The sequence below is a fragment of the Centrocercus urophasianus genome, unplaced genomic scaffold (genome assembly GCF_019232065.1).
Source record: "Centrocercus urophasianus isolate 14NV4802_14NV808 unplaced genomic scaffold, USGS_Curo_1.0 seq_22, whole genome shotgun sequence".
Classification (NCBI taxonomy): Eukaryota; Metazoa; Chordata; class Aves; order Galliformes; family Phasianidae; genus Centrocercus; species Centrocercus urophasianus.
This window is the reverse complement of record NW_024884778.1, coordinates 103504-130394: the sequence shown is the minus strand read 5'-3', so window position 1 is coordinate 130394 and position 26891 is coordinate 103504. Positions and strand designations below refer to the sequence as shown.

The following is a 26891-nucleotide window of genomic DNA, read 5'->3' as shown; positions in this document are numbered from 1 at the left end:
CGCGGGAAGGCAGCCCGCATCGGAGCACGCGCCGCCCGCACCCGCGCCGCTCGGGCGGCCGCCCTCGTCAGGGGCAGTTGCCGGTTTCATGGACGTTTTTCTTGGAGGCACCGAGGTTTGATAACCGAAGCCAAAACTCTTTTCAGCCTTATTTCTGTGAAATGGAACGCGGAGCTCGAGGTTGCAAAGCTTCTAATAGCATCGGCAAAAAATTAAGTCGGTATCTTTGCCATAAGAATAGATGTGCTTCCCTCAGACGTATTATACATAAAATTAAGGATCTGTTTACCATTCAAAATAGAGTCCAGTTTCATTATACTTAATACAAGGGTGAAGGGAACTGAAATCCAACACTACCTTTACTTAAAACCCAGGAGTAGAACAGCAGCAGGAAACAGTATCATCTCCTCCAGTACCTTCAGGAGAAACACGTAAGTCTAAAGAAGATAAATTACAGCTAGGAAAAGAAGTCTTTCTCAACTTGTTACAGCAGTAGCTCCCTCAGGACAGTAAGGTTCAGAGGATTTATCTTGTATATTATGGCCAGGCAAATCTCTAATAATCACTGTAGTGAATGGGAATGTCCATTTCTGTAATGCATTGGGCTCAGACATACAACATTTAAGAAATTCAGTGAACCTAAAAATAAGAAAAAAAATAAATCAAGAGTACATTTATATTTGTAATTCACTTTAATCATATAAACCTCACTTAGGTAGTAGTATTAAGCCACAACAATATAAAGCCACACTGAAACAGCATTTAATAAAATGCATAAGCTAAACCATGCACTGCAATACTCTATATAAAGACAACAATGCAAATTCCTCTTCATGAACTGAAGACGCTGATTAGGTATAAAATCCATATTAAAAAAAAGACCATGCTATTTTTATAGGCTTTCACACATAGAATGTTGATTTCACAAAAGAAGCTGTGAGAAATGAGTAACGCCTGCGATACCTAAACCTGAAATCTAATAGCACAAATGATACTTTTCTAAAGGGTAGTAATCAGATTTCTAGGAAGTATCCCAAAGAATTAAAAGTAGATTGTTCCTTTCATAAGATGAGCTATTTGAGTAGGAGCTCAGTTCTGCCTGCTAGGCCAAATGGGTACAGCATGTACACAGTGTGCAGTTTCTCAGTCAGGTCAACTGTTTGAACCCCAGCCGCAAGTGTTTTGGGGTACAGATAAACTAAAAGAAGATTCCCACATTTTTACCTTAACTTCATTTATGATGAAACATATACTATGTAAGCAACATGTTTTTTTCTCAAAGATTTTTTTTCATTCATGAACTAAACTACTTTTAATCTACAGTTGTAGAAAATACCTTAAAATGGACCTGTGCTTTGTTACTGTTTACCTAAGATCATTAAAAAAATGTACAAGAAGCCAATCGTTCAGGAGTGCTGGGTACCTGGCAACATGTGCTTCTTAGACTTTCGTTTTCTGTGATCAAATACAGAAAGCCAATTACACGTTCCACAGTTCCTGTAGAATATTACAACATCTGCTTTACTGTCACTTACATTTGAGAACATTTTGTTCTTCAGAATAAAAACAATTCAACCATGTATATAAAACAAATTCACAATTGACTGCTTAAATAGATTCAGTTCACATCAATACCTCAGCAGTCCATTTCCTAGTCTTTAAAACTTTACATTGACATTAATTAAGAGACATTCAGGTTTTCATTCAAGCCTTTGAAGGGGAAAGGAAGCATTATACAGACCACACTGATTGTCATGACACCAACGAAGGACCATCTGTCACAGGAATTCCTGCCATTAATTTAGATAATTTTCCTGCTGAAGGTCTCACAAATAGGACTTGAAACAAAGATGGATGCTTTAAGTTCTATATTTAAAACAAGAGCTTACAAACAAATGCTTACTAAACAATATAGCAAGAAACGAGATCATTCCTAGCATTCTTCATAGCGAAGATTTCACACACAGCCCAACTCCGAAAGGCCTGTGCTTTACTTTAAGCATGCAAGAAACTCACTATTTTTATTGGTGTCTGCCCATCTGCTCAAAGTTAAATGCTCACATGTCCTCACAACATTGAGTCTATGAGGGAAATGCCCAGAAAATTCCACTCCACCTTTAATACAAAAGACACGCTTAAACTACTCCCCAGACAGTCTGTAAAAACGCCTTAAAAAAGTTAATGTGATTTCTTCTACAGGCTTACACATGTACCCACAAGTCATCAGAAGGGAAAACGAACAAGAACGTCCTGTGTTTTGATACCTTAGATATCTGAACTTTCCCTATGCATAACGGACTTCACTCAAGTCCAGTTTCACAACCACTCGCTGTGCCCAGCTCCCGCCATTAATGGAGGCTTCACACTCTGCAAAGATCTGCAGACTGGAGCCTCAGAAAATGATACAACTTGAAAACAGACAACAGCTTTGGTAATAAATAAACAACAAACTTCATTTAGTTCATTATTACATTTCTGAATGGCATGGCTGCATGCTGTTCTGAGTGCTGCTGTTCAGTGGTGCAGGGAAATGCTGCTCTCTTCCAATTAACTACAGCTGAAGACTTAATGTCTTACAATGTTTCACTGTGAAATAAAAGACTTTACAAAAAGCCATTTTCTTTCAGCCTTCTGAGAAGTATATATTGAAAATATGGAAGCATGACTAGTGGGTTTTTTTGTTTGTTTGTTTTTAATACATTTATTTTTCACAGCTATTTCAGGTTCTACCAACTCTTTACTGGCTCACTTCACCCATCAAATGAGAGAAGGTGAAGAGAATAACAAAAAAGCTAGAAGCTTCACTGAATTTGAGTATTGAAGAGAAAATAGCAACCTCAAGCTGGGATTAGAAAAAGGGGCAAAGCTCTGAAATTCATGGGTGTTCACCTGCTTTAAGCCAGGCTTAGTTTGGGCTAAGAAATGAAAATTAAGTAGCTCTGAACAAAAAAAACCCCAAAGTTTTAACAAAGAACATCAGGAATATTTGAACATATATGAACATATATGTACATATTTACATACACTACACACTTTATATACACTGTACATAAGTATTTAGACTTATAAACATATACATTCATACACATACACTATGTACATAGGCATCAGCTGTTTGAATGAGTTTTAGTACTGGACATGCAGAAACATACAGTGGTGGGAGGCACAAAGGAAGGATACGTAAAACATCAAATTCCTTTAAAATATTAAGGGGGGGGGAAAACAGCATGAATTTAAGAATAAGCCATTTTCCTATTTTCAAAGCATTCATCCAACTCAGAAAATAAAGAGGGCAATGGGAATTATGGAACGTTATGACAACATTATTTGTGATGAACTTACGATTTCACACAAAACAACAACTCAGTAATAGGGTAATTTTGGGGCTGGATGTTTTTCTAGTCTAATATTTAGACTTAAAGTAAAATTCTTCTTAAAAGTTAAATGCTCTAACTTGCATCTTTGGTATACACAATGTTTTTGCACACGTAATTTCCCATATAGCATTGATAATTTTAACTGGAGCAAATAGCAAGCCTGAGTTTAATTCAGGAGACTTTCTGATAAAATAACTCAGCAACTTTAGAACCAAAAAGTGCAAGAAGCCTTTTCCACTTACACTCCCCTTTACCACGCCTTCTCAGTAATTTTCATACAAAGCCATTTTACAAATTATTTTCTGACACTCAAGATGCAGTAGATGCTGACAATTTGACCCTCCTCCACCCTTTTTCTCCTTTGGGGTGACCATGGCTGCCCATTGCTAATTCCACCTGGATAAAATGAGGTATTGGGTTTAAAGATGTTGTGTGCTGCTGCCAGAACAGGCCCATATTTGTCATCAGAGCAAACTGTCACCACATCTGTTGTTTGCCACTCTTGCCATACAACTGGGACAGACAGGAACTCACTCACATGTTATTTCTGCTCTTTCACTTACGTGGCAACAGCAGAGTTGAAAAGAAGCAACCTACCCTGTTTTTGTGCTCTACAGAGTAAGTGAAGGAGAGGAAAAAGGTTTCATATAGAAAAACAATATATATATTTTTTTCCTGTGGAATGTGATAGTAGATAGACAAGTACTTACTGGTATTTACCGGTGCACCTGTCCTCTCCTCACTACGCAGTGTTCATAGAACTGATAGCTGGGCACTCACATCATTTATAGGCTACACACTGAGTTTCATTTTTACTTTATAAGCACCTTAAATGCTGTGGAACTGGACAATTATACTATCATAACTCACAGAGTTTAGTCAGTTAAAACACTTGCTGGAAGCGTATGTTAGGCTGACCCGCCAGTTCGACTCCCATCGCCAGTTCAAACAGGTCTCCCTCATTGGTTATTGTTACTGTTATTGCAGAAAGCAGCTTTGATCACTGCTTCTTTGGTAGAATTCTGAGCCTGCTAAGTCCCTCTTTCCTGGCTACCTCTTAATTTCAATGGCTGGAGAAACACACCAGTATCTCTACCACCTTGAATGAAATTCAGAAATCAGTGAAAAATCCTGTGTATTATATATAGCAATGAAAATACTAAGGTGTCTTATAGCCTCTAGCAAAGAAGATAAACTCAGGAGACTGGTTTGACCTGGAAGTCTTGGTCCTGGCTTATTTTCCCAATCACACTGCAGAATATGCCCTCTGCTGAAGGCATAGACAGCTGTCAGTACAGAAACCTCGAGTCGGTGCTATTTACATTATTGCTGCCCTGAGGGCCAAGTGCTTCAAATGATGATTAAAAAAAAAAAAAAAATCCCTTTGTAAATGATACCAAGTAATCAATAAAGACAAACAATACTTTCACGTCTCAGAGTGCTGTGAAATTTGAGCCTTCTCAATTAACTTTGTAATCTGCTCCCCAGAACTTGCTTTAGCTGGGAGTTGAACTATGTGATCTTCAGAGGCCCCTTGCAGCTCCCCACAATTCTGTGGCTCAGTGAATTCAAGGCAACTAAAATAGAGTATTGTATGCTTCCAAGGATCTCACTTAAAATTCCTGGAGATTATTATTATTTTTTTTAACCTGCTTCACAGCAGAATATCTCCACTTGCACCAAAAGCACTGTATTCCATTTCTAAGAAGAGTAAATAGCAGAGCAAAGTGACTTTTGCAGATGGCCTTGTCCTGCATCTCATTGATCCAACATATGTAAATTACCATACCTTCTTGTCTCACAAATGCAATAAAAATAATTATATCAAAGCTAACCCCAAATGCTCCTACACTGTCATCTGTCATTGCTCTTTTTCCATCTACGAGATCCAAATCCATTCCTTCTCAAGAATTAGGAAGCAAAGTGCACAGACCTTGGACATTACTGCCTTATTATCACTCCCTATACATACCAGTTTTGGTCAGTACAGAATTGTAACAATTTTCTGAATGAATTACTATCTATACATACACAAAACCAAGTTCTGTTCCATTTAGTCAGATACTTCATTGCTATTTTTCCACCAGATACTACTTTCATTTCAAGAGTAGCAGAAACAGGACCTGGAAGATTTTGAATTGTATATTTTAGGCACTAAGTCGAGCTTCAGTGAGATTACACTTTTCTTGGAACCACTTTTTGAGTCTAGTTCTGTAAACACAAGTTTGGCCTTTATTAGGCCTGTATGAAAACAACCTATCTCCATACTTAGAAGTCAATAAATCATTTTTCAGGAATTTTAAAATCCTGTTCCATATTTACAAGCAAAAGGCTGCACTTGCAAAAAAGAAACAAAGCGAAACTCATTTAGAAGTTAATGAGATTAGTCAGTAGCTGCTTTCCACTCACTGGCAAAGTCATGACACTAGCTACACTAGCCTTGTAGTATTCTTTGCAGTACCAATGACTTTTTTCCTAACGTAATATGTTACGTTAGGTGGAATATAGGGGATCAGAATCTATGATGCAGCTTAACTGCAATCTAGGTAATGAGTTTAAAATTCTCTTAAGCTTGCAGCTGTACCATGCTTGCTGTTCTGCCTTATGTTAGATTGGCTTGAAAACTCAATTTCCATAAGGTGAAAAATGAACATGGATCTCAAAAATTGTATCTGCTCTATTTTCCTTATTTCCTGTGTCTCCTGCCATTGCTGGCAAGGAACACCTTCACTGCTGGCAGAATCGCTTTGTCAGTTCTGCATCTTTAGAATACCTTCCTTATATTAGCAGACAGGTAAAGGAAAGAAAAACATTTATTGAATGAACTAAAATAGCTCTGCTGCCAGATAACACTTGAAATTTAGTGTAAAAGGAGTCCTATTCCCACTGGAGAATATGGTTTCATATGGCAGCAATTGCTTTCAGAAGCTCATTCACACGCCAAACCTTTGACTCTAGCTCTTGTGATCAGGAATATTTCATTTCTCTTTAACAATGCCTACTTAGTTGCTTAAATGATTTTTTACAAAGTATTGGAAGAAAATGATTTTTTTTTTTTTTTGCAACAAAAACAATCACAAGTTGAGCGTATACCACTTCTAGAACAGCAACATGATGCCATAAAATTTACAATTTTAACAAAACCAGCCACAAAGTTTTCCAAGGTAGGTACTACTTCTGTTGTTGATAAAGCTCCTATTTTTAGTTCTTATACCTTCAGAACAGGGACTCTGCACCAGGTGTGCTGACATGACCACACTAAATCATACCGCAGTGCAACAACTACTACTAAGTCCTGCATTCCAGTTGACTTAAGGTTCAGAATGCAGGCCTTCCACCACATTAAAAGTATAATTTCATTTGCTAGTATTACAGCAAAAGCTAAGAGAGAAGTGCAATATTACAGATCTCCACATGTATACCAGACTTCTTGTTACGCACTTTAGAGAACATGAATGTTCTAACAGTGGTGACTGTACAAGACCCTAATGCATCCAGAAGCTAGAACTACATAGCCCCTGCAGTCACGTAACACTCGTGTTGTAACGAGCTGTACAAATGTGAGTCTCCTAATGAGAATCTAGAAGTATACCAGGTTCAGAGCTTTTTATTACATCAGAAGCTTTATGTAGACCTGCTTCAGATCTTTGCTACAATTCAGACTTAAAAGACATGAACACCAACCTGGTTAGTGTTCCTAAATAAGTGTCACTAGTGGAAGAAAAAAAAAAGTGCTGAATTTCTCATTAGATTACTGTCACATAAGATTATGCAAACAGAGAACATCTCTATTATACAAATGATTAAACTAATTGATGCATCTAATATGCCAGGATCAGATGAAGATCTTCACCGTGATTTTTTTTTTTTTTTTTAAAGAAACAAAACACTTTGTTTAAAATACTTAATGTCAATTATAATAAATTATACTTAACTAAAAGCAATGCTAGCAGGTAATGACCAGTACAAGAAATCATGTTGATGCCTCATCACTCTAGATTATTAAAAAAGTTGTTCATTTTATCACTATATCAGTCATTAACTGCAACCATACATAAAGTAGTAAATCCCAACTTCACTCTCAAATTGAGCCATAAGGCAGCTGGAATCGCTGCAAAACTGGAAGTGCTTTGTCTAATAAGGGGGCAGAAAAAATTGAGAGCTTTATGACGTACTCTTGTTGACAGCCAGAGGTTCTCAATTTTCCAGGTTCTTCTGGATGAGTGAGTGTGCAGGAGTACAGATAGAAGGAGCAAGTCTGTAGATACACAGACCATTCTAAAAGAGCACCTCTATTTGAAAACAACTGCTCTTCCAGTTAATGACTGATTATTTTGCACAATCAAAAGGCTTCCTATTAGGATGATATTTATCACCAATTTTGAGCTGAACAGAAACTTTAAGGAACATGAAGAACTCTCCATTACTGAAGAAACTTTTTTTTTTCCTCCTAGTTTTGGTCATTTCTGTAGTACGTAGCAGTCACTACAATCAATTCATGCTGTTAGTAACAACTGCACTAATTTAACAGTATAGTTCTTTATAACATGGATATCCAAGAATCCACATTATTATTTAATGTATAACATAGAAGCAAGTGACTTTTTGTGGAATGATTGTCTCCTGTAGCATTCTACATTTTCACAGACATCACTAGCATTTTTACTAAGGACATATGCAATTTTTTCATCCTTCCTACTCATACACAGGATGTTGATATCATCGCTTTGATGAGAAGTGCTTACAAAGTGCTAGTATTATACCCCGGCAATTATTAGATATTAATTTCAAGGATATTTTTAAATCTACCTATACTGTTCATTTTTACTTTTAGAGTAATCTTATTACTCATCTCTGATATCATAAAACTCTATTTTTAACCAGTGATAATTTCTAAATACAAATCATGTGAAAAGTACGTTCAGCAACCTATAGCCTTCTGAATGAAAGGCACGGAAATACTCCTTACGGCAGAGAAGGTCCAATAGCTGCTCTTTTAATAGCTGCTTCAATCTTGTCGGTGTTAGCAAACAAAGACAAATCCGATAGGAAACAGTAACAAGTTGGAAATATTTGTACATACCAAAATGTTATTAACTTCTTAACTGTACTTTTCTGTGAAAATTACTTTGATCCTCCAAATTGCGTTGCTCCCACTATGCAGACGTGCCAGTTATTTGACCATTGTATTCTGCTGTTTCCATTTTGAGAATGTAGGGGATTATGCTGTCAATTGGAACATTTCCAATGAGACCAGTGAAAAATAGTTCCTCAGTAATGCTAGAGCTCATCAGCCTAAGTGCTGGCAGGCGAACTAGAATCCGGGCTAGCCTGAAAAAGAAGTTCAGCAAATTGTAAGTACACAAATTTCAAGTTTAAAATACTGTGTGGCTAAAGAGCTGGATCTGCTATTTTTATTACCAGAACTAATGAACGGAACTAAAAAGGCAATTAAAATTAGTTCAGCTTACCATAAAAAGAACTATTACTCTCTATCTAACAAGTGAAATGGAAAGCATCTGTCTTTTTTACTGGTTCTTTGGTGAGCAGGACATACTATTGCCCTTTGCAGATGTAAATATGTACAGATACACCATTCAATTGCTCTGCTTCTGAAATTCTCAGCTCTGCAAGCATCTCATGGCTCACGACAATATAAAGATGAGTAATATTCCTACTGCCTAATGCACTGTTTGCACAATTTAAAGACTCAATTATTTGAAGTTGAAACCATAAACAGTACAGTTGCCTAGCAACTTAATGACAAGCCAAACAGCAAAAAGGGGTCTGCGTATGTATGAAAAAATTAGTGAATCTGCTCCTGATGAGAAAATTAACTTGGGAGGGCATGCCATTATTTATGTGTAGTTTCAAATGGTGTGTTTTTTGCCTACAAGGATTTTAGCAGACATCCAATATAATAAAGTGATCACATTATACTTCTGGTCTTCTAGTGCATTCTCAATTTTAAAATCAAGAACCATGTTGGAAACATACCTGCTGTGTGTACATGGCAGATATACATCACAACTGACAAAATACATGCATTTTTGGATTTGGATGCATGAAATCGCAAAACTTAGGCAGCACTGAACAAGCTGTTGGAACGCTAGACTGTCTACAGAGAGAATACATAAAGACCATTCAAATAATAGACCACATCTTGTAAACCATAGAGGAAAACTACAAAAAGATTCAAGACAATGCTATTTTGTGAAAAGATGGCACCTCTGCTTCTATTTCAATTTGTGCTAGCATTCAGTTGCTCAGAAGTAATCAGATTGTAGCTTCACATTCACACATGGATAAATCTAAATGACATAAAATACAAAATAGGGTTTTGGAAATGCAACTCTAATCTTCACTCTGGAGCCTACTACTAAGAAAATTATTACTAAGAAAATTAAGTACATGAAACAAATTCTGTATTTCTTTTTATGACTGAAGTCCACTTCTCATTCACAAAATGAGAATAATTGAACTGTATATGGAAGAACAATATTGGATCTGTGGATACTTCTGGAGCAGAAATTCCATCTCCATTGCATTTAACTGGGAATCCTAATGACTCACACAGCACTTATCTCTATTAGAATCAGTGCAGAGACCAGTTTCTGAAATGGGAGCTCTTTTACAGTTTCACTCCCTCCCCCAACTCCAGGTTACACATTCCTCAGAACTTGCTTAAATATAAGAAATCACATGATTATAGGTATATCTTTGACATGGAAATGACTCTCACAGTAAAACAAAGTTCAAACAGTCCTTCCAGTACTAAAAAGCAGCTTAAAAATCTTGAGGGATACAGACTTTTCCCATGACCTGACTGTGAAAGGCACGGGGTGTGGTTTTAAAGTAAAAGGGGAAATTTAGGTCAGACGTCAAGTGGAAATTCTTCAGAGAGCAGTGAGGACCTGGCACTACTGCCCAGAGAAGCAGTGGTTGTGGTGGTTGCCCCAGCCCTCCACAGGGCTCTGGTCAGCCTGAGCTGGTGGGGTGCAACCCAGTCCACAGCAGGTGGTTGGAACTAAACGTCTTTCAAAGTCTCTTCCAACCCAAGCCATTCTGTGATTGTAGACTTACTAGAAGTTGGAATTCCCCTTGTAGTACTGGGAAAGATCTTGCTGGTGAAATTCAAAAATAAAACAATTTTGATGGAAATAACTCCATCAAAAGTTATTTACTCCTAGGCAAGCAACAAACAGAAACAGCTGAGAGCTGACAAAAACAAATCAGGCACTTTCAAAGACAAGTCCTTGGAAATGTAAAAAAAAAAAAAAAAAGTCAAGGTGAAAAGAAGCAGGAAGTGAGAATTTCTTATAATGGAACATCAAGAGTTCTTTACTGTTTTATATATATAAACCTTAATTTTTCAAGATCTCCAAATGAAATAAATATTTTTCTGCACATGTATCTTGACAAATAGTTAAAGGATGATAATCATCTTTTATTATCTCAAAGTCTCTTTGACAATTAACTTGAAAAAGGAGGCAGTCTGACTTAGAGAACTTGAGACTTCTAACATAGACAGTAAGCTCTCTATTTTCCTAAATACAGAAATGAAATTCTCAAAAAAAACAAAAAAAAAATACCAACAAACAGGACAAGTGGTAACAAGTTTAAACTTAAAAAAAGGCAGGTTTAGATTAGATATAAGACTTTCTCCTCACTATGAGGGTGGTGAAGCAGTACCACAGGCTGTCCAGAGAAGCTGTAGATGCCTCAGTGCTGGAAGAGTTCAAGATCAGGCTGGATGGGTGTTTGGGCAACCTGATCTACTGGGAATGGGAGGAAGACTGAACTAAATGGTCTATATGGTCTCTTCCAACTGATCCATTTCATGATTAAAAACAAAACAACACAACCAAAAAAGCTACACAAACAAAAAAACCTCACAAACCACACACAAAACCCAGGCCTCACTTAGGAAAAAAAATACAGGTTTTGCTTTATTCTATCTTTAAACAATTCTTCTTGCTTTTGTGAACAAGGTTCTGGCTGTTTCACCTTAATAGTCAAGAACAGATGTCAAAAAGGAAGTTACAACATCATGATGCTATTTTGTACTTTTGCCAGCTACAGCTCACAACATTGTTTTGGGTACTATAGACAATAAATACCTATAAGTATCTTCTGGATAGGTTTTTTGTACATAGTCCTGCAATTCCATCTGTGCCTTCTCCTGGAATTTTTCTATTTGGGTTGAACTGTTCAGACCAGGGTGATCTAAAGAAACAAAACATTTCTGTATGTCGATTGTTTCCTTCTACGTTGCAAAGTACATGTGCTTACATGATTTAAACACTGTATTGTCATCTTTATCATGACAGTTGAATAAATTTAAACCATTCAATTGAACATTTGCTTCCTGGCTGCACAAGTGGCATACTCACTTTTCTCTCCATTGCAGGCTGTATCCACAAGAAAGCAGAAAAAGATTCATCTTGTTATATACCAGGCAATGACATTCCCAGTTTATGTTCCTAATTCTGTTTTTTAAAACATATTTTCCTCAGTAATTTTAATTATCTACGCAGATTGAGTAAAATCTTTTTTTTTTTTTCTTGACAGATTGACTTCTTGAAACTGTTTCATGTTTTAATTCCACTTGGCTCTGTACCTCAAAGAGGGTTACATGATCAGAAAAACTGGAAATGTGACAGACTTGACTGTGCCCCAATATTTTCACCATTGTGTGCAAAGAAATGGGACAGAACCATATTGAAGTTGCTTGCCCCTCAGACTTGCATGAAAGCCCTAATAAATGTAAATCTAATAATACAATCTACAGAAAATTTCCAAAAGCAATGTCAGGACACTGGTATCTTCTAGTTAAACCGAGTTTTTATTACAAAGAGAAAAATAATATCAAAGCAAAAAACAAAAATAGACATCAAACAAAAACAACAACAAAAAAACACTAACAAAAAAAAAAAAGCAGCCTCCTAACAAGATATTCATTTTCTTGGTACTTTGTTAAAAGGTGGTAGATTATTTACTTGAATTCAAGATATTTATGATTCAGGGCAAGACCTTCCTTTTCACTCAGTCTGTCAAGCAGTTTTAAATTAACCTTCCAGCATCCTAGGAACACTTCTCTCCCTGTGCTGAAGAAACTGTCAGCTCTCCTTTCTTTAATATTCTACCTTGTAATTCCAGAAAACATGTAGCATGTTCTTCAAGGAAATCCTCACCTCATAAATACTATTGATCATGCTCTACATATCTGCTGTCATTTCGGTAAGACAGAAGACAGCTGGCTTGCATTTAATTCTGGAGATTTGGTAGAGGCCCCATATATAAAATCTATGAGTAGAAGTACCACTATTACACCATTCCTCTTACAAGTGCCTTAAAAATATTAACACTGATGTCAATTTCTTCCTGTCATTTTCAGAACATATTTTCTTCTGATCCTTCCCACCATTTGCTTCACTAATATTGCTAGATAACTCATTACTTATCAGCTGAAGATAATTGATATTCTAGTCTCCTAAGCTGGGTTTACAAGAAATTCTTGATAGACTGGAGCTGTAAATAACACAAATGTGTTGGTCCAAAATTATTTTAAATATATATATATTGTCTGTGATAAATCATTATGGATCACTAATTTTCCCACAACTTAACAGTTTCATCTCAAGCCAGTAGCCTCATGAAACATTCCTACAACATTAACATATGAATGCTTATTATTTAAACAAATACTGTTACTAAATTCCTTACCAGGGCTAAATAGGACTATAGCTTTAAGGTATGCATATTCATATCCATCAATATCAATCTTGGCCATGCTGTTACAGAACTCCTGAAGTTTCCAGATATGTTCCATGACTTGCTTTATTCTGTCTCCAGAAAGCTTATCTACAAAAAGATAATATTTTTTTCAAGTGAGCTCAAGTACATCTGATAAATTAAACAGCATCCTTTTCATGAAACAAGTGACATAGCAAAGTATTTTTGTGTCATTTTGTTCCACTCACAAAGAAGCAAAATTGCTTCTGACATGTTCTTGTCAATACCAAAGTATTCACAGGTAGGCCAATAGTCAAAATGAGTTGAAATCACCCAACTGGTGAAGGGGATCTCTGGCTATGCAGCACTCCTTCTCAGGAAGCAGCTTAGGTCCAAGGGATGTTCTCCCTTCAGTGGCTGGCCCTTGTAAGAGCCCAGTGTGGCTCCACTCTGGGTCCACCCCTTCTGGTCATGTGGAGAGCACAGATGCACGCACTTTGCCTGCGCTCCCTGAGCCAGCTACACCCTTTCATCAGGTGCTCAACCAATCACCAGTTCAAGCCCAGACCTAACTGTTTCAGACCTGCTTCCCTACACATCTGGTATTCTAAAACCACTTAACATCTAAGTATAGCACCTTCCCCCACCCCCCTCCCCCCCAGGATCCAGGGGAAAAATTCTGCCACCAACTAGAAAAGGTTTTGTGAGAAATGTTATTCAAAGTCCATTTGGAACCCTGTACTAAACATACATAAGAATCACACAGTGAACACGTACCTTCCTGTATGCTGTTCTGAAGATGGTTGACAATAGCTGCTAGGATAGTTGACAGACTCATCACTTGCGCACACTGTGCCAGGCCTAAGGTAAACAGCTCATTCCAGCAGGCACGCACAAGGCTTGTATTACACTCCTGGCTATGAACAACAAAATCAGCAGAAGCTAATTTTCATATCAGGTTGGTATTGCTCTCTTTATATTATATCAATTATAACAATCAGTAACAAGGGTTAACATATTTCAACCACCCTACTAAAACAGCTTATATTACCATATTACAAGTATTTCAAAAAGCAAAAAGTAATAGATCAACTACACAAAACCATACAGGTTATCTGTAAAATGGTGCTCACCAATTCTTCACCAAGATTTCTACAAATTAAATCCTTTTGATTCAATTTTAGCTTCTGCAAAAGCAGTAACATCAGATATTGTAGTTATCCCTCCCTCTGCCACCATCTATATTACTGCTGTTCAAAAAGGTGAACACTGTATAGCCTTCACACATTTTAAAGAATTCAGTAACAATTAAATAATTCACTCATTTAAAAATTCAAAATACTTCAAAAGCATTAAGGTCAATGCTTTAATTAATTAGAAAGCGAACCAACAATAGAATGTCTATTTACCCAAGTGCTTGAAATGCAGGTATGGATCTAGCCCAGTGCATAGATAAGAAAAGCAGCCGTGATGCTGACTCACAGATGTAGTGTACATTAAGATACTCTGGCATCGGACTGGGCATTGTCAGCTGCAAAATGTAGAGTACAATATGTACAGTCAAGGTAGAAAATAATTTTATTATCAATGAAGTAACCACTGAAAACATTCAAGCTAGTCTCATTGTCTGTCATAAGCAATTGTTTGACAAGATACTGCCAAATTTAAACTTCACTAAATAAGTCATTACTTCTTGGAAGGAAAGCAAAATGAGGATGGGAGATAGAAATAACATGAGCTCAAATGTTTATTCTGAATCATTTTAATTTTCATGTAATAACAAATCTAACATCATGGTACTATGAAACTATTTTCTAAAACTTCTTGAAAGTAAAGTAAATCCTAAAATAGGAAAATTGTAGAGTATGAATCTACAAACAAGACACCATTAATAGGAATAAGCGGGTTATGATTAAACTGACTATTTAGGTACTGTTATTTCAGTAATGATCTTTGTAACTCTTTAAACAGTGCAATCTGATAACAATGATTGTAATTGTTTCTCCCACAATTTTCAATGTGTTCTTATTTGATTAGTGTAATTGAAAGAGTCTAAAAAGGCACTGCAACCTCTTATTTAAAAGATTTGTGTGTAACAAAAGTTCTACATTACCTAGAACTATAAATGAACTACGCAAATCAGTACTACATGGATGATATGTAAAGTGATTATCAACCATAGCAGAAAGCGAAATAAATATCTTCTAAAAAAACATTTATGCATTTAACATAGATCATGCAAGAGCAAAAACAGTACTAGACTCTTTCAAATATCAGTCATTATTCTAGATTGCTACATTTAATTTTGCTAAAGAAAACTCATATTTTGGATTACGTCTTACTGGTTTAGTAAGACACGTCAAGAAATGTACCTTAAATGTAACGTGCGTATCTGTAAGTAAGGGTCCTTCCACTTCAATAATTGGCGTCGACTGATCTCTACTAATTACATGAATATTCCCTCCTCCTGTAGGATCCATTCCATCTGCCAAGTTAGGAGCTGCTGTACCATCTGTGGTATTGAGTGCTTTGGCCAAAGTATCAAATGCCCTGCAATAAAGAGTGACAGTGAAAGCATTTCCTCACACTCTCAGGAGTTTTCCAAGAAGTTAAATAAAACCCAATGAGGCATTCCCACTCAGAAGTTAGGGTAAACAGTTCCCATGTGTGTTAAGACATGAGGCCAGGTTTTTCATTAAAGCCTGGTTCTTTTGTACTGTTTGGACATTACACTGGGAATGCCCAGTATACAACCAATTAAAAAGAGAGTCCCACCTCAAAAACATTTCAATTTCCTTCTCCTGACGACAGTGCCTTAGAAATCTCATGACAGTAATATAAGAAAGACTAGTTCCTATACTTCATACTCCAGCTGTTGCCACTGGAGAAATAAGACTGTGTAAATTCCTTTTTTTATGACGACTGAGCTTAGGTCTAGATTCAGAATTTTATGCTCCACTTTAATACTAAGCGATACTATAATGCTATTTCATAGTGTTGTTCTGACACTTTTTATTGAGAAGTTGGGGGATTCTTATTCTTTTAAGCAGAAAAAATGACAAGGTTAAAAAGAAAAAACAGAAGCTGCAGTGGCAAGTATTTTAAGGTATCAGTTAATAACAGACTTAAGAGCCTAAAGTAAAGCACCTCTTACAAGTCTACTTGAGAAACACTGGAGAGTTTTAAGGCCAAGTATTTTTCTTATTTCACTGTACTGCCAACTTACATTTTCCTTCAAAAACAACAACAAACAACAATTAACAAAAAAACATTCCCCCATCCCTAGAATTTCAAGAGTGTGTTGTTTTTCCTCATTTAATGAAGTATTCAAATTTTTTCTAAACATTAAATTTAAAAAATGTTTATCCATCTTACTTTAACCACAATTATCCCATTTTAACCAACTGGTATTTTGGCAGTACAATCTCACAGCAAAATCATACAGAACCCCAAGAAAAAGAGTTAAGGGCAACAAGCACTTCACAGGAGAAGCTTCCATATAACAAATAAAGTTATATCAAAGCATTACTATTCAAATAAAGCAATATCAAAGCATTACTATTCTCAGCATTTCTGAAAGCCACAAGCCAGTCACTTATTCAAGCACTGAAAGAGGCTGCCCACAGAAGTGGTGGAATCCTCATCCCTTGAGATATTTAAGAGATGTACGGATGCAAAACTAAAGGACATGGTTTAGTGAAAGGTCTTGGTAGGTGAGATTGACACATGGACTCACTGAAGTTGGAGGTCTTTTCTGTTTTATAATTCTACTCTATTCTTGTTTTTCTTAGTATGAAACCTACTTTAGCCTCAGACCACTATCATTATAACACGTCACAGTTCTTCACAAGCAGTCTACAGGCTGAGACAACAGCCAAGTCCAGATTTCCAAAGAACTGTTTTTGTATTTCTCAGTACTCGGCAATCTCTACTGTGTTTGATATCACAACACCAAATTACTTCAATATACAAAACACGAAATGCTAAATTAAGATGCATACCGTGAAATTTCACTGGCAGATTGCTCTTCTTGTTGAATTTCAGAAGTATCTCCATTATTTAGCGAGTCACTGAGATTAGCAAGAGATGTTACAACATTTGCTAGTGTTCCTAAAGCACCCTGGCTTGTCTCAGCCTAAAAAGGAAGAACCATATTAGTGGATCAGAATTATAGGTGCTACATCATACTTTCTTTTTTTTAATTTTACATTTTTAATCTTTGTGTTCTTTTTACTCTTACGTATTTTTCCATTTCTTGATCACCTACAATGGTTCACATGTGATTGACGATGACCTTTAAACCCTAACTCACAACCTCTGTTGACATATTGTACAGAGATCTAGTTACGGTGTAAATAAGTGTGAACAGAAACGATGTCTCTGTTGATGAACTTATTTTACCTCTGCATTTCTACAGATTTTCAGACTCACCCCAACCTTCTCCTCTCAAGTGCAAGAATGACTCATGTTTGTGTACATAGCTAAAACAGTTTGTATATATGCATAATCAATGAATATTAAGATGTTATAATTACAAGATAAACAAGAGAGTTAGGCAAAGCAGATTATAATAATAAAAGAGTATAGAAAGCTTACCCCTATCCTGGGCTCACTCACAAAACTCCAGCAGAGCAGATCTCCAGCAGAGATCCTTCCCCACTGGCAGCCAGCTCTTAAATAGGTCTAGGAGGGGTGCAGCCAGGCTCCCCCTTCCTGCAGCACAGCTGCATTGCCTTCACCTGTGCTCCTCTGCCTGACTCAGCGCTTGCCTCAGGTGATCAATCAGAGGTTCAGTTCCCATACAATATATCAATATGTTCAGAACTTAACTGAAAGAATTCATACTTTAGAGTCAGCAGCTAGGAGGATGGTACCATCATCCCTGATCAGAGGTTGTTGAATATTCACAAGCATTCCTGGATCAAGAAGACCTGCAGACCTGTTGAAAACCACAAGCCATGTGGCAGTTAGTGGTACCTACACAATGCATAGGAAGAATATGTAACAGCACATAGAAGAGTACCAGTTTCATGAAATTGTAAATTTAAAAACTAACAATTTATTCATTGAAATATCAGTATTTCTGAAATAGTTTCCAAAAAGCTTCAACCACAGGAATACTTTTCCTTTTCCTGTGCAAAAGTAGTGACAGTTTCCTAAACAGATATTCGCCTCATTCGTTTTTGAAATTGGTTTATTCTGTTTTATGAAAACCCTTATGAAGCCACCTAGCAGATCTGAAGTAAAGCCTTCTAAGGCATAATTCTGCATTCCAAGTTAGATAATGGACAGCAGTAAATAAAGTTGAGTCAATAAAATTTATTTCACATTACAAAAAAGTTGCATAATCAAGTTTATTTAAAAATCTCTGCTGTCTTTTCTTCTGCTGCTTTTTGATCACGCATCATTACTCTCCAATCTATTCAAAGGACACAGTGTAAAGTCTCTGTAGGCAGTAAGTATGATTTACAGCCACAACACTCCAGGCCTGTGTAATCCAATATAAATGGCCTTGTGGAACTGATAGCTTAAAGAGTCTGACACTAACATTGTGAACTACCACAGGAAGCAAATTATCATGCCTTCTGCTAATCTGAGTCCTACATAAATAAAAGGGTCACACAATTAGTGTAATATTGCTTATAGGAGGGTAAAGCATCTGCAACACAAGGAAATCCTGAGGTAGCAAATGTGTCTACAAGTAGTATTTTTGAACAAAATGACCAGCAAATGAGAACAACTGAAAAACAATTCAGGGAATTTGTGGCTTAAGATTCCTAATCGTTGTGTCATTTATCCAAAAAAATATGTCTGAGTAAAACTCATGCACACAAACATACACACTGAATTTTGAGATCCTATGTTTATACACGCACACACACACACACTAACTGGAGCAACAACTTTCAAAATGTGGTATATTACACTGAGTTTTATTTTATTCAGGAAAAAAAAATTCTGCCTCTATTTATTATGATATTATACCATACTCATGTATTTTCCTGACTCCCAATGGGGAAAACTGAGAACACAAAAACCATATAGGAATATCATAGTATCGTGGAAAGTTCACAGAATCATAGAATCCTTAGAGTTGGAAGGGACTCTTAAAGGTCATCAAGTCCAACCAACACCCCCACAACAAACAGGGACATTTTCAGCTATATCAAATTGCTTAAAACCTGGCCCTGCCTGATCCTGAATGTCACAAATGTCTGGGCATCCACCACCTCTCTGGTCAACCTGCTTTAATGCGTCACCGCTCTTGCTGTAAAAACCTTCTTCCTTATATCCAATCTACATCTTCAATATAGCAAAATGAAACCGCCGGTTTACAGTCTGTTTACAGTCTGTTTACAGTCTTTTGGGATCTGAATCATCCGTCACTGTAGGCTCTTCACTACTGTTTTCAGGAAGGGGAAGACTGAAGTCTGCTATTTGTGGATCTGATTTCAGCACAGTGTGCACTTGAATCCATTGCACTGGTAAGTCTCCATGTTTTTTACTTGCATTTCACATATTTGTCCCGCTTGTGCTTTGATATGAGCTACACCTCCTAACTTAAAACCATCTAACTGTACTCACACAAAGACATTGATGATGAACAGAAGATATTAGACTGGTCTTGGTAACGGAAAAACAAAACTGGAACTCTTTTATTGGCCAATGCTTTAGAGTGTAGGGGAAAAAAGAACATAGCTGTGCCTGCAATGCACAAATAACCTTAAACAACACTTTTTTAATGTATTTACTCACCGTGCCCCATCTTTATCTGCAACAAATGTTGGAGTTGCTATTAGAGGGCTTCGTAGGTCTTTTCTAATATATATTTTTTCAGTGGAAGCTGCACAGTTGGTCGGTTTTTCACGTTGCACATCAAAAGGCTTTCTTTCACTCTGAACCGCTATATGAAGATATAAACATGCAGATTTGAAAGAAAATGAATGAACTACTAAAAAAGTAAAACTCATACAGTAGGATTTCTGTTTTAATAACTACAGTGGTGAGTTAGTTCAGCATGAAACTGAAATTCAATATAAAGACCAAAGAAACACTTCCAGTTTTGCTATACTTGTGCCTAAGTAAATTTTAACTGACAAAGGCACAGACTGATCATTTAAGTTTCCTGAACTGGAGGCAAAGCTTGACTTTTCACAGGTATTTAGGAGACAAAACATTCTGCAACATACATTAGGAAAAAAAAAAAGGGGAGGGGATTCTTATTCCAGGTAAAGCTATACACAAAGTCTTAGCCTTACTCTGAATGAGTAGAAACAATACGAGTTAGCTACAGAATTTTTCTGTTACGCAAGAAATGCAGCTTACTGCCCCACATTACTCTCTACATCATACGCAATTCTCCCATTCGTTCATTCAGGCCAGTTAGGGAGCAGCATTCTAAAAGTAACCTTTTCAACTGGAAACATTTCTAAATTCTGAAAACTGGAAGAAAATAAGGTTACTCTCCAGTATGCCAAACAAGAACTTTAACTCTTTTAAAAGAAGAAGGGAAATGAAAAGTGCTTCTTTATAACACTAAGGTGTTATTATTAAACAGATTACAGAAAGTTACTTGGAATCTAAGTCACTAATCTTACAAATTCATCTATAGTTTGGCATAACATTTCACCATGTCAATTTTTCAACTGAAACTGAAATGCAAATGGAAACAATACTACTATGTATTCATTGTACAAATCAATCATACAGTGGTTATTGCTCTACAAGATTTAACATTACAAACAAAAAATTTAATCCTACTATATAGCCTTTTTCAATGTAACGCTAAAATACATGGATATGTTTCTTCCTATCCTTGTAAACAGCAAGCTATTTATTTGTTCATCCTGCTTTTACTAATATTGTTAGTGCCAGGAAAATTTAGGGCTTAGTAAGTAGATGTATTTATTTTCTATGCTTGGTGGATACGTAGATATTGATCAGAAACCTGAACCAGTGCACAGCACAATCAGTATGCATACATCCTAACAACACCGGGATGAAAAGGGTTTGCTTTTGGAAATGAAGCAGTTTCTTCACCACAGATGTCACACCTCATATTCAGTGTGTGCATAGCCCTCTGGATTTCTAAAGTGTAAATACAACAAAGATCTCCTCGTTTACAAAATGAAATTCTGCCTCCTTTATAACTCAGTGGCTGGAATTTATCTTTATTAGATCAGAGTAGAAAGAAGAATTAAATATTTATTGCTTCACCTTAAATTCTCCTTAAATTTATCAGAGAACAACAAGATAACAGGCTTCATGAAGTGCTGGACTGTAGAAGCAGAGGGTGCTATAAATTGGAATTAAAACGCATTGAAAGAGTTATTTGGATTCTAGCACTGGAACTGTAGCTAAGTATTGCATACAAACAGGAAAATGAGCTTTAAAATGACCAAAATATAAAAAAGACAAACACTTCCCATCTCTGGGTAAAAAGAGAAAAATAAACCTGCAAAAACCGTTCTGTACATGCAATATTAGACTTACATCCATCTTTGTAGAAGTATTTTATACTATACACATACGCTGCATTTGTAACATGCATACCAAGATGCGTAACTAACTAGACTGCTCTAGAACCACAAGTAAGCTGAGATACATATAAAAACAACTAATGCACATTAAACATAATCAGCAATGAAAGAAAGGTGAGATAGATGGATATCAAAAGTTCTATTTCCTTCAATCAACATAGACTGAAATGAAAGCATTAAAAACCAATAGTAGTACACAGTTTTTAGTTGATAGGCACACTCTCACATTAGGTAATTAACACTCACATTCCATTTTCATGCCCATTTCTAGACATTTCTTAAGCCTACAGAATTGGCAGCGATTCCGATGGTGTTTATTGATGATACAGTCTTGGTTGCTACGACAACTGTAGGTCAGATTCTTCCTCACACTCCTTTTAAAGAAGCCCTTGCATCCCTCACAACTGACAGCACCATAGTGACGACCTAGGAAACATATATACTGTCATAAGAAGGAAATAACTCCTGTTTTAACATAAAAATAATTATCTTAGGCACCCTTATTTTGTATTCTCATCAACATTTTGGACTGCAGAAAGCATTAATAAAGAAACATCCTGTAAGGCTTTAATAACTTTCGTCAGGACTTTTAGGTGGGAAAGTGGAGAGAAGGCGGTCAAGCCTTTATTTGAATAAGAGGCCTCTGAAGTAGTAGTTCCCACTTTATCTGCTGTTACAGCATATAAAGGAGCTATATAAAGGACAGCACATGCCTGAAGTCGCATTAAAAGAACAAACGCTAATCATTTAATTAAATGGAGATAAGTAATTTTGGAATAAAATCTGAAATTCAATGTTTAGTCAAAACTCCTGTGCATATTAATTCTGATATTGTTTTAATTACATAAGCACTTTCATAAAATGCTTCCTTAGTTAATGTTGAAATTTTTTTTAGTAGATTGCTTGTTGAATGAATCTGAAACCACTGAGGACTCGCTTGATCTCTACTTGCCTCTTTCTTTAACAGTAAAAAACCAAAATCCACCAAGAAGTCCTGTGTTTGTCAGTGATCTCTAAGAAGCATTTTTTCCTTGAAGCAGGTAGACTTTTCTAGGCAACACTTACTGCAAGGCTGCCCGCAGCTCTGGGGAACAGGACTTAATTCTTCAAATGGTTTCAGTTACTAGGAGCTATGCAACTGCTATTTCCTCTTTCAGCACATGCCAATTTATCAGTTACTCCACTGTAAGCACAAATTAATATTATTTCGAGCAGAGCTGTACTACTCTGTGCATATAGTTATAAACGTGTAACATCTCTTTCCACCTTAGATTCAATTGCTTTTGCCATCAGCACGGTTATAATCATTTAAAAAACACATTAAATCTCCTTTCTTTCACCCTAGTAATGTTTCCAGTCAGTTTCCTGAATATTGCTTTCTATGCTTCCTTACCTGATGCTTTATCACCACAGACCACGCAATATTCTACTACCTGGGCCCGCTGAACATCAGCTTTTCCCAGCAAACGTTCCACCGAAGCAGAGTCTGTCACTATCTGAGTGAAAATTCCAAAACAAGAAGAGGTAACTAGGCAGTATTTTCTGCTGAAAGGAAGGAGCTCTGCCTAGGGTTGGTGTATCAACAGGCAAGAGGCAGCGAAAGGTGAAGACAAATATGACAGATGTGGAATGAAATTAAATAGTATAAAATAAAGTTAATGAGCGTTTTTACTGTCAATGGCAAGACTATTAGAGAGCCAAAGCAAAACACAAATCCCAAATTGTACTCCCAGCTTTGTTCAATAGAAGTTCCCTCACTTGTACAGTCAGCAGTATGCTTCCTTTCTTGTAAATTACTGTCAAACAACTGCTGTGTTTCAGCCAAAGATGGTTGTACTCCACACACTCTTCCCAGACATCCTCACAGTAGCTAGTACATATATATGGTTTAGAGGATACAGCCTGAAACAGAGATTAATTATAGAAAACAGTCTGGCTTCTGAAGACCTTGGATCCCAAAACTTAGTTGAAAACATTCAACTCACCACAGAAAAATTAAAACAAAACAAAACTCACTTGGTAACAGATTGTGCAACATTATAAAATGAATTTTCAAGGACTGTTGACACAATTTGTCAAAAAAAAAAATTGTATTAAAAAAAGATACCGCTCACTGTAAAATACTCTCTTATTCTAATAGTAGGAATAGGAACCAGGCACCAGCTCGTATTTATTCATTTTACTTTTTTAAGAGGGGGCGAGGAAAAAAATCTCAAATTTCACTGGAAATGGATTATTGCTTATATGATTTGTTTTTCAGAGTTCCCATTGATACTACAAGGCCCACAAATACAACAGAGGCTGTAAGCCAGCAGAGTGCCTTTGCAGCCACGAAGGCCAATTGTATCCTAAGATGCATTAAAGAGTCTGATCAACCAGGGTGAGGGAGGTGATCTTTCCCCTCTACCTTGCCCTGGTGAGGTCACATCTGGAGTACTGTCTCCACTTCTGGGCTCCTTAGTTCAAGGCAGTTAGAGACTGGCTGGTGAAAGTACAGTGGAGGTTACAAAGATTATGAAGGGCCTGGAACATCTCCCTTATGAGGAAAGGCTGAGAGACTTGGGATGTGTTCAGCTTGGAGTAGAGAAGGCTGAGAAAGGATCTTATCAATGTTTATAAGTACCTAAAGCGCGGTGAGGTCAAGTGGACGGGGCCAGGCTCTTTTTAGTGCACAGCAAGGGGCACTGGACACCAGTTGAAACGCAGGAGGTTCCATATGAACAGGAGAATGACAGAGCATTGGAACAAGCTGCCCAGAGAGATAAAGGAGTCTCTTTCTCTGGAGATATTCAAAACTCACCTGGATACTTTCTTTTGCAGCTTGCTCTTAGGAACCTTCCTTAGCAGGAAGGTTGGACTTATAATGAAATAAATGCTGTCTTTGCACTGCAAAAGGATGTAATGACTGCAAAACGGTTCAAAGAGGCACCATGGAGCTCAGATACATTTCTACTTGCAGAAATGAAGACCTTGAATTTTTGAGTAATGTAACAAGATGTACCAGTACAAACTGGTTCTGTAGTATGAATGATAGTCAGAGGGAAAGGTTAACTATAAGAGGTTATTGCAGCATACCATGATAGGTAAAAGCCAAACAAGAAAGGGAGGACAATACAGAGGAGTAACCCAAGCAGCAAAGTAAATAGGGACCAGATATCCACTGAGGGAATTAGAAGCATCAATTCTGGAGTCCTCAACCAACAAGGAAACAGGGGAGGGAATTTGCACTGGGAAGTAGGAAATATAAACTGCCCCCTCTCTCTACTTGCATCCTTTTATCCTTGAAGTCACCTGCTATTGCAAAAGCGTGAAATAATTTGTGACTCAAAGCAAATTCTGCCTGAGTCTGGAATACTGAACACAAGCACTTCTCACAGACTAGAAGGTCTGTAGAGGCCTTTTCTAACCCCTACAATTCTGTGATTCTGTGACAGCTTCTGCACTGAAGAACATTAATCCCAATACTGTGACACTGCACTGTGAGCCTATGTTTGCCCAGGTAAGCTCTATCATTGCAGATCTGTAAATCTTTACTAGGTCTGAAATCTTGGCACCCCTCACAAGCACCAGCTTAATTATTTGTGTATGCTTTCTCATAACTGGAATTTCAATGAGAGGTAATGAATACAATCGAATGCATGAGAAACATGAAGACAGCGTGATTTAGGACTGACTACCGTAGCCTACAATTGTTATCATCTAATCCATGTTACAAAATTATCACAATTCCTGATGTCTTACAGGAATTCTACATTTAAAGCACCGAAAAGTCAAAAACTGAAACAAAAAAAAATCTGTGGTTAATCTTGTTTACCATATTTACCTGAATTCTGCCTGGCACAATGTTGTCTGCGGTGGTAAAGATAAGTTGTTTAGCATTAGATGTCTCAGGTGCTGCCAAAATCACCTTTCCCGCACCAGTTCCATCTGGACTGGCTAAAATAAACTGTTGCTTTGGAGACACAGATGAGTCGACTGCTGTCACTATCTGGATTTTTTGACCTGTCTGCTGATCAGTCACAATCTATAAAACACATTGAAGAACGGCATGTTTCTGTGTCACAATTATAAAATACTGTTTCATAAATGCCCTTGCTACTAATTACTTTGCTATCTGTTAGATTGGTGCAAAGTTATAACTGAAAAATAATATAAACAAAACAAGATGTTTAGAATATTTCTGTATCTTCATACCTACCATACAGAAGAGAAATATTAGATAAATTCGCGAGAAGTGGGAGTTCATCTGGTGAACTGGTGGAGGTTGTATGCCCAGGACCATTTCAAATGCCTCTCCTGCACCACCTCTGGCAAAAAGTACACGAGTATTGCACTGGCACAAAACAAGGCCAAGGACAGCTAAAGAAGTACTGCAGCACTTTAGTAACGCTAATATTTAGTTTTCATATCATTTGGCACTGCATACATTTAGAATTCTGATATAGTAATGCTATCTTTATATTATCCATGCGTAACAACAATCCATCAGGTAGTAACACAAGTGCTAACGTCAGCCTTCGCAGGCAAGTTTGCCACTGGTTCTTTCTAAATGTGACAGGGAGAGGGAGGGAGGGATAGAGGAAGGAAAGGAGAAAAGTCTTTAGTGATGATCTTAAACGTTCTGACTGTCTGTTGACAGTGTTTGTGCATTTGGTATGGTTAGAGCTCATGCAACTTGTATATGTAGGCTGTTTAACCCCTGAAAATATTCCTCACTCCACTACACCAAAACAGTTACTATATACAGCCAACTAGCCATCATTAATCGCATCCTTTGAGAGAAAGAGTTCTGGTCTGTGATAGAAATGATCTATTCTTACAGATTTTGAAGAAACCTTCAATAGATTTTAATGCTGTTTTGTATAAAATGGGAGCAGGAAAAGGGGAAAAAATGAAGACGTAACCGCTTACTACTAAGCCAATAGATTTTTACCTGAATGCGCTGTGGTGAGCCTACAGAGGAATCTGTGGAAATAATCTGGATACGCTGGGAAGGGCTGGTCATCACTGGAGAATCAGATAGTGAATTCTGAATAGTTTGTACCTGTAAAATAACACACAGAATTCTGATTTATACACTTTAAAATACAGATGCTTACTAAACGTCAGATGGCTTTAGCATTCAACCTACATTTAATGGAAAGGTTACAACCATTAAACCAACTCAGATATTTTTTCAATAAATTACAGGTATATTGGTTTTTTTTTTTTTTTTTTTTTTTTTTTTTTTTTTTTTTTT

General features: G+C 36.9%; 1 protein-coding gene across 8 annotated transcripts in view; it reads right to left on the bottom strand.

The window, feature by feature from the left end:
- Positions 1–47: 47 nt before the first annotated feature.
- The window catches only part of NR2C2 (nuclear receptor subfamily 2 group C member 2), a 37619-nt gene continuing 10775 nt past the window's right edge, over positions 48–26891 (bottom strand). For 5 of the 8 annotated variants that reach the window (XM_042823280.1, XM_042823286.1, XM_042823282.1 and 2 more), the window contains 13 exons: positions 26586–26696; positions 25476–25676; positions 23046–23148; positions 21899–22078; positions 19869–20016; positions 17958–18051; positions 17114–17247; positions 15485–15662; positions 14522–14643; positions 13890–14029; positions 13104–13241; positions 11498–11603; positions 674–8708 (listed from right to left, as the gene is read on the bottom strand). In XM_042823280.1, coding sequence (XP_042679214.1) covers positions 8534–8708; positions 11498–11603; positions 13104–13241; positions 13890–14029; positions 14522–14643; positions 15485–15662; positions 17114–17247; positions 17958–18051; positions 19869–20016; positions 21899–22078; positions 23046–23148; positions 25476–25676; positions 26586–26696 — 1830 coding nt within the window. In that variant the 3' untranslated portion in view covers positions 674–8533. Of the gene's footprint in view, positions 640–673; positions 8709–11497; positions 11604–13103; positions 13242–13889; positions 14030–14521; positions 14644–15484; positions 15663–17113; positions 17248–17957; positions 18052–19868; positions 20017–21898; positions 22079–23045; positions 23149–25475; positions 25677–25850; positions 25960–26585; positions 26697–26891 lie in introns of those variants that run through there. The other 3 variants (XR_006169665.1, XM_042823284.1, XM_042823287.1) reach the window with 3 other exon arrangements.